The sequence below is a fragment of the Lasioglossum baleicum genome, chromosome 5 (genome assembly GCF_051020765.1).
Source record: "Lasioglossum baleicum chromosome 5, iyLasBale1, whole genome shotgun sequence".
Taxonomy (NCBI): Eukaryota; Metazoa; Arthropoda; class Insecta; order Hymenoptera; family Halictidae; genus Lasioglossum; species Lasioglossum baleicum.
The window spans coordinates 1,908,230-1,916,868 of record NC_134933.1 but is presented as its reverse complement, the minus strand read 5'-3'; the positions used below and the strand labels follow the sequence as shown (position 1 = coordinate 1,916,868).

Below are 8,639 nucleotides of genomic sequence, written 5' to 3'. Positions count from 1 at the left end.
AATTTTGTATAATTCCTACCAATTGCAATCGTAATAAATTTTAGTTTACTTATTCTCTAGCGAACTAGTCGGTCTGTTCGGGATTCAAATTGAAGATTTATTAGTCGTTACGCCGACTGTCGATCGACGTTCGATCTGTTTTGTTGTGGTCTATATTTAGAGTCGAGCAGCGATCAATTGTTACCGTTTCGCTAGGCCACGGTGTGTTTATCGACACTCGTTACCGGTAAACATCTTCAATTTGAATCTCGGACAGTCATCTTCGAGGATCATGCGATCGATTATGATCCAATCGCGTGCGACCCCGCCTGTCGCTCGAAGAGCGTTTAAAAAGGCTCTCTTCGGTCTTCGCGATTATTCGTCTTTCGACCACGATCCACTGTTGTACATCGCACTCATATTACGATTATCACGGTAACGGTTCGCGATCTTCTGGCAACTAGATCGTTATAAAATAAAGTTCAAATTTTCTTTGTGAAACACGCCAGGTGCATTCAGAATCATCTCCTTCTTCAAGTTAACTCCTTATCGTGTTCCTCACGCGCTCACGTCTGAGCGGTTCCGGATATCGGTGATTTCGATCGTCGATCGCCACCGAACATTTTGGTCCTTCGAGCCGGATCGCGAGGAAAATCAATTCAGTGAAGGAGTGTACGAGTTTCGTCATCATGGCACAGTCTCTCGAAGGGCACGTGCAGACGCAGCTGGCGATCGAACGAGCCCTCACCAACCTCAAGAAGCTGGGGAAAAATAACTGGACCAAATCCAACCTGCGGACAAGAATTGTTCACCTCCAGAACCAGTGGCGGAAGTTCGAGACGGGTCATTCCCACCTCTTCGCTACCATTCCATCGGACGACCGTGCGAGCATTCCGTACTTCCTGGAGGACCATTTCGCTGCAACGGAGGAGGTCTACCTGGACACGTTATCGTTCATGACGACTCATCTCGACGCGCTCACTCTCGATTCTCCAGGTCAGTCTGCTTCCGTGAGCGACGGACAAGCGTGTCTGTCGGTTCCCGAATCACAGCTTCCACGGATAGATCTACCGCAGTTTGAAGGCCGTTACGATAAATGGGAATCGTTCCGCGATAAATTCTTAGCTCTCATTATACATAATCGCTCGCTTCGCGATGTAACGCGCCTACATTATCTCGTTTCCGCATTAAAGGGTCGCGCTCTCGAAAGCATTGACAACTTATCGATAACCGAGGACAATTTCAAAATCGCGTGGAACACATTGAAAGGTCGATACGAAAATCCGCGGCGTATCATTTCCGCTCACATGTCGGAGTTGCAAAACATTCCTGCGTTATCTCGTGAATCTGCGACGGATTTGGAAAACCTTTGCGATCGTGTCGGCAGCATACTCAAGTCGCTGCAGAAAATCGGACGAACACCAGAGGATCTCTGGAACGACCATTTGGTCCATCTGGTTTCCCAAAAGCTAGACGGTCCGACGCGAAAGGCGTGGAAATTAAAAATCAGCGACGACGTTACACCTCCGTCTTTCGAAACTCTTCAGAAGTTTCTCGATTCTCGCGCTCGCGGTCTTGAGGAATTTTCAACTGAATCTGAATCCTCGCCCACATCGCGCTCGGAAACTCTGCCTCGTCCTACAGCTGGTTTTTCGCGAGTCCACGCAGCGACCACCTCGCAGTCTTCTACAACGTCGCGACCTATCTGTCCAGTGTGTAGGGCGTCACATGTTTTTAGTTCGTGCCCGAAATTCATGGCGCAAAACCCTAGCGGCCGCCGTGAACTAGTTCAAAGGTTTTCGCGCTGTTTTAATTGCTTGAGCGGTAATCATGTTCTACGAGACTGTGCGAGCAAGTACTTGTGCCGTGTGTGTCATAAGCGACATCATTCGCTATTGCATGAAGATGCACCTCGTTCCGCGCCGTCAGGTACAGCCTCGTCGCCGCTTCCGTCGGAAGATTCGTCCGCGATCAATTCGCATTTCGCGTCCACCCTCGCCACCTCGAGTTCAAGTATTCTTCTGGCCACCGCATGGGTTCAAATTCGCGTTCCGTCGGGCCGGTGCATCACCGTACGAGCCTTGGTCGATCAAGGATCCGAAGCCAGTTTCGTCACTGAATCTATGGTGCACCTATTGCGTGCGACGTGCACCCGCGTTGCGACATCCATTTCCGCCGTCGGAGGAGTTCACGCCGGTACGGTGCGTCGAGCCGTGCATCTCCTCGTAGCTCCTCGCGACTCCGACTCTCCGTCAGTCGAAACCACAGCGCTCGTTTTGAAATCGCTCTCCACGTACATGCCGAAACGTATTCAAAATGATCGAGCCCTCGCTCATTTATCGCAGCTTAAGTGGGCCGATTCTGATCCGTCGAGTTCCGCCGCGATTCATCTCCTTCTCGGCGCAGATGTGTATTCGCATATAATTCTCGACGGTCTCAAGAAGGGTTCAAGCGGGCAGCCTATTGCCCAGAATACAATTTTCGGTTGGGTAATCTCTGGTCCCGTATCATCTCCTCTCTCTCAACCTCGTTCGGAATCAAGCATCTCGATGCATCACTGTATCCAATACGACACTCTGTCGAACGATCTGCGTCGATTCTGGGAAATTGAGGAAATCCCTGCGCATTCCCCCCTCACCAAGGAGGAAGAACAATGCGAACGGCATTTTCAAATGCACACGTCGCGATCATCCGATGGACGGTATATCGTCCGTCTCCCTTTCCGTAAGGGCCCCCCAATTGACATCGGTCACTCTCGTTCTGCTGCCGACAAGGTCCTACAATCAATTTATAGGAAATTTCAATTGCAACCCTCGCTAGCTGAGGAGTATAAGGAGTTCCTCCGAGATTACGAGAATCTTGGACACATGCGTCAAGCTCCCGATTTGCCTTCCTCTTCTCAATGCGTTTACATTCCACACCATCCGGTCCTACGTGCCGACAGCGTTACCACACATCTTCGCGTGGTTTTCAACGCCTCCAGTGTCACCTCAAACGGATCTACGCTAAATGATCATCTTATGCCGGGTCCCAAATTACAGCTCGATCTTCCTGCCGTCATTCTACGGTGGCGAACCTTTCGATTCGTTTATACTGCAGACATTGCCAAAATGTATCGCCAGATTCTGGTGGACGAACGCGATGTTGATTACCAACGCATCCTCTGGAAGCCCTCTCGTTCCGAGGACACGCAGGCATTTCAGTTACTGACCGTCACGTATGGGATGACCTGTGCTCCCTTCTTGGCTCTCCGCGTTCTTCAACAACTAATCAACGATGAAGGCAAACGATTTCCGTTAGCAGTTCCCGTACTTCGATCTCACATTTATGTCGACGATGTTCTTTTCGGGGGCAACGACCTGTCGGCTATTCGCCAATCTCGTGACCAGTTGGTCCGCCTTCTCCAATGCGGCCAAATGAAGCTACGAAAATGGGCCAGTAATACAACCGAATTTCTTTCCGACATTGACCAGGACGATCATGGACTAGCATGTTCCAAAACTCTCGCTCCCGACGATCGAGTCAAAATCCTCGGGATAAGTTGGAACCCCTCTCGAGATTCCTTCGAATTCAATGTCCATCTTTCTGATCCGCCACCGCTCACCAAACGCGCGATTCTTTCAACTATCGCAAAGTTGTACGACCCTCTCGGATGGGTCACTCCGGCGATAATTCCCGCAAAAATACTCATTCAAGCATTATGGCGCCTCAAAGTAGGATGGGACGACGTTATCCCGACTCAGTATCTTGAGCAATGGGAATCAATCTATTCCAAATTTTTGCTCCTGAACGGAATCCAGATTCCACGATGGATCGGGTTTATTCCGGTGGCTTCGCGAATTGAACTTCATGGTTTCGCGGACGCGTCGACGATCGCGTACGCAGCAGTCGTTTTCGTCCGTTGCACCTCGGCCGCCGGAACCACTCAAGTGTCGCTGGTTGCTGGAAAGTCCAAAGTCGCTCCTTTGACTCCTCTGACCATCCCGCGCCTTGAACTGCAAGCCGCAGTTCTCCTCAGTCGCCTGATGCATTTCGTGGCGTCCTCCCTCGACCTGATCGAAGTTCCATGCTACTGCTGGACCGACTCTACCGTAGCGCTTGCGTGGTTGAAATCTCATCCTTCCAAGTGGAAGATGTTCGTCGCCAATCGTGTTGCCGATGTGCAAACTCGTCTTCCTCACGCAATTTGGCAGCATGTTCCAACCACAGACAATCCCGCCGATTGTGCGTCACGTGGACTTTCTAGCGGAGAACTAGTCAAATCTCACCTTTGGTGGCACGGTCCATCCTGGCTTCTCGAGGATTCCACGGAATGGCCCCTCCAACCTCAATATTTCACGGTTGAAGACCAGTCCGAATCCAAGGTTGTGCTTCACAGCGTGGCTCCAGCTCCCGTTTGCGAGTTAGAATCTCGATTCTCTAGTTGGCCAAAACTAATGAGAGTAACGGCCTATATTCAACGTTTCGTCCGAAATGCTCGCTGTTGTCGCCGGTCCCGTCAAAGGTGTTTTCTAGGACGCGCCCTGTCCGCTCGCGAGGTCTCCGATGCAAAAAATTTTTGGTTGCGCCGCATTCAAGCAATTCAGTTTCCAGAAACCATTGCCGCTATCAAAAATAAAAAATCTCTCTCGTCAAAGGACTCACTCGAGTCTCTCAACCCGTTTATCGACGAGAATGGACTTCTTCGCGTCGGTGGCCGGCTGCGCAACGCAGTTTTACCCGTTCAATCGAAGCATCCGGTTGTTTTAGCTCCACACCCGTTAGTGCGCCTCATCATTGAACAAGCCCACGCACGGGCCTTGCATGCCGGTTTGCAGTTAACCCTCTATATTCTTCGTCAAGAATACTGGCTTCTCCGAGGTCGGAGTCAGGTGAAGGCTGTCATTCACGCATGTGTCAAATGTGTCCGCGAACGCGCCTCGATCCCGACCCAGATCATGGGAGATCTTCCTGCCGTGAGAGTGTCCCCGCCGAAAAAACCCTTTTCGCATTGCGGGCTGGATTACGCAGGCCCCGTTCTCATCCGCGCCTCCGCGGGTCGTGGGATCACTTCCCGCAAAGCCTATATAGCGCTTTTCATATGCATGGCCACCAAGGCGGTGCATTTGGAGTTAGTCGCGGATTACTCCACCTCAGCCTTTTTGAACGCATACGTCCGTTTTTGTTCTCGTCGAGGCCTACCGGAGAGCATGTATTCCGATAACGGAACAACGTTCGTCGGAGCAGATCGGGAATTGACCATGTCTTATCGCGCCGCTCTTCGAAATCCAGAATTCCAAAATCAAACCGCCAGTGATGGTGTTGTTTGGCACTTCAACCCCCCATCTGCCCCACATTTCGGCGGCCTATGGGAGGCCGGTGTTAAAAGCGTTAAACACCATCTCCGACGCGTTCTAGGCGATCGAAAATTGACGTTTGAAGAATTTACGACGCTCCTTTGCGCAATCGAGGCATGCCTCAATTCACGACCCATCTCACCTCTTTCCGATACTCTCGATGACGTCGTTCCGCTAACCCCAGGTCATTTTCTTATTGGATCTGCCCTCACAACCCCTCCGCAACCTTCGCTTCTGGATATCGCCGAAAATCGCCTCTCGCGATGGCAATTAGTTCGGCATATGACCGAACGATTTTGGAAATTATGGCAGAACGATTACCTCAATACGCTTCAGCAACGCGGAAAGTGGCGTCGCCCCCGCCCTTCCATCTCGATAGGACAACTAGTCCTCCTTAGGAATTCAGACCTTCCTCCGTGTAAGTGGGAGCTGGGGCGAGTGGTGCAATTACATCCCGGCGACGACAACCACATTCGCGTCGTGACCGTCAAAACATCCACCTCATGTTTTAGGCGACCCATTGTGAAATTGTGTCCTTTGCCCGTAGCGTGCGAATCCGAAAGATAAAACAAACGATTATATTATTGTAAACTATGTAAAAAAAAAAAAAAAAGATTCTGTCATTTAATCCGATTTCATTTTAGTATGCGTTCAGCTGACCGCCGCTCTTTCACGCACGCGTCAGCGCATCTCGCGTTCCAGTTCCGTCAAGGCGGGCGGCCTTTGAATTTCGTTCCGGCGTCGTCGAATTTTTTTTATGTATATAAGGCTCCCGCATTCGTATGGTGTTCACCGTTCCACGGCGGGCGGCATTCCGTTTTCGCAGATCTGGGATTAGCGTGCGCGGCATTGTAACACGCAATCCTTTTATCGTTTAAGTTCTTCCTTTAAATTTTTTGCGCTGCCGCACCCCGCCGCTTTCATTTGCGTATATTGCGTTTCGAAACTAATATTTCGAGGCGGGCGGTATGTTCGGGATTCAAATTGAAGATTTATTAGTCGTTACGCCGACTGTCGATCGACGTTCGATCTGTTTTGTTGTGGTCTATATTTAGAGTCGAGCAGCGATCAATTGTTACCGTTTCGCTAGGCCACGGTGTGTTTATCGACACTCGTTACCGGTAAACATCTTCAATTTGAATCTCGGACAGTCATCTTCGAGGATCATGCGATCGATTATGATCCAATCGCGTGCGACCCCGCCTGTCGCTCGAAGAGCGTTTAAAAAGGCTCTCTTCGGTCTTCGCGATTATTCGTCTTTCGACCACGATCCACTGTTGTACATCGCACTCATATTACGATTATCACGGTAACGGTTCGCGATCTTCTGGCAACTAGATCGTTATAAAATAAAGTTCAAATTTTCTTTGTGAAACACGCCAGGTGCATTCAGAATCATCTCCTTCTTCAAGTTAACTCCTTATCGTGTTCCTCACGCGCTCACGTCTGAGCGGTTCCGGATATCGGTGATTTCGATCGTCGATCGCCACCGAACACGGTCTAACATCTTAAAAAAATTCAAGTCCTTTGGACCAATTTCTAAAAAGTTATGCGATTTTTAAGCGTGTCCGCTTATTATCGCCGCTGACTGTAGCTGCCTCAGGGCTCTGCTACATCATCGCATCGGCCGCAACATAGCTACGTTACTGGTTTGACGCGCATGCGCGAAAAAAAACGTGGAATCTGGGCACACTGGCGCGACAGTGCCATCCCGATTTTCGGTAACGCGAAGCGCCGATCAGCGTCGATCCTATCCCCCCCCCCCCCGCCGCCCGGCGCCTTATTCACGACTTATCCTAATTGGCGCGCTTCACGCGCGAATCCAAACGGACAGGACCGTATCCGCGAGTAGTCCTTAGGCCCCTGGCGACTCACAATGGTTCAGAATCGCCAAAAACATGGTTAAAAGACTATTTGTCAACTTCCTCAAAAATGAATGAAGGGCCATACGTAGCCGATTAAGATGGTCAAAACTGCCCTTAGAGTTTTTGCAATTACTATTGAACCATTCGAAAGCTGAGCAAGAAAAACCCCTCTGAGTAAAATTTCAGCCCTCTAGCTTGTCCGTGAGGGTAGCTACAGAGTAAATTATATTTTGCGCTTTTCTATGCATTTTCCGGTCTCAAATTCGTTCTAAAATTCTGAAAAAAATGTAACATATTTCGGATCCTAATGCGCATTTTATAGAATTTTTCAGATTTTTTTTGTTGCAAACTCTGTGGCCGTAAAAATTGAAAAACCCCCGAAAAATCGGAAAACTCCAGATTTCTCGAAAATATGAAAACATGCCATTTTACTGTTTGCCTTTCTGATGAAGTACTATAAAGAAGGCGGTGCCGTGAATTTATTTCAGATTTTTTGTTGTGGGTCATCATTGTCAAAAATAATAAAAACCGAATTTTTTCGGCGTTTCTGCTGTGAGGAGGAAAGTTACGCTTCTTGATTTTACCGCGGGTGTATATCAAGTAATTTTTATCGTTATTACACTGTAATAAGCAATTATTTGACCTCAGAAATGCAATTTGAGAGAAGAAAAAGTGTATTCTGTGCGTCGAGAAGTTCAGTGACTTTTTGTTATAACCTTTGAACCATAAGAGATATCGGGATGAAATTTGCACTAAAATTCATTGAAAAAACAGTCAATTTTGACTACAGACAAATAAATATTTTTTTCATTTGTTAAACAATAATTTTTACTTAATTTTCATTAAAATTTTTAACTAAAAAATAATTGTTTAAATACAATCTTCCAAACCATTTTTTACGTTCTAAGTATGTATTTTATATGTATTTACGTTTCATACATGCAATGCTTTATGGAATCGGTAAAATGTAAATTTGAGCAATCTCTTTTTAATCAACGCATACAAAAAGTGCCAAGAAGATAAAAACGCCTCGCAAGCGTGTCGAAAGATATTGTTCATAAGAATTTATAATATTTATAATATTGTGTGTAATATATAATAATTTAGTGACATTTTTTTCTATAACTATTTGTATGAGATTTGAAATGAATAGTATAGAATTGATGGGTTATAAGTTAACAAAAAAGGTTAAGAAAAAAAGGTGATAACAATAACGGTTTTATAATATAACAATAATAACATATAATGAATACCATGAAATATTACTGCCACCAATAGGATTCGAACCGCAGTCTATCTGAACATTCTGGTATACATATATTACACAGAATACAATTCTTATTTCTCTTAAATCGCATTTGTTAGGTGAAACAATTGCTTTTATCAATGTAATTACGTTAAAAATTCCTTGATATACACCCGCAGTAAAATAAACAAGTGTACAACTTTCCTCCCCACA

At 47.2% G+C, this 8,639-nt stretch overlaps 1 protein-coding gene across 1 annotated transcript; it reads left to right on the top strand.

Annotated features, from left to right (window-relative positions):
• Window positions 1–668: 668 nt before the first annotated feature.
• On the top strand, window positions 669–5,882 carry LOC143208959 (uncharacterized). The gene has a single exon (XM_076423972.1). It carries the CDS (start codon window positions 669–671, stop codon window positions 5,880–5,882), a length of 5,214 nt encoding a protein of 1,737 aa, XP_076280087.1.
• The last annotated feature ends 2,757 nt before the right edge of the window (window positions 5,883–8,639 follow it).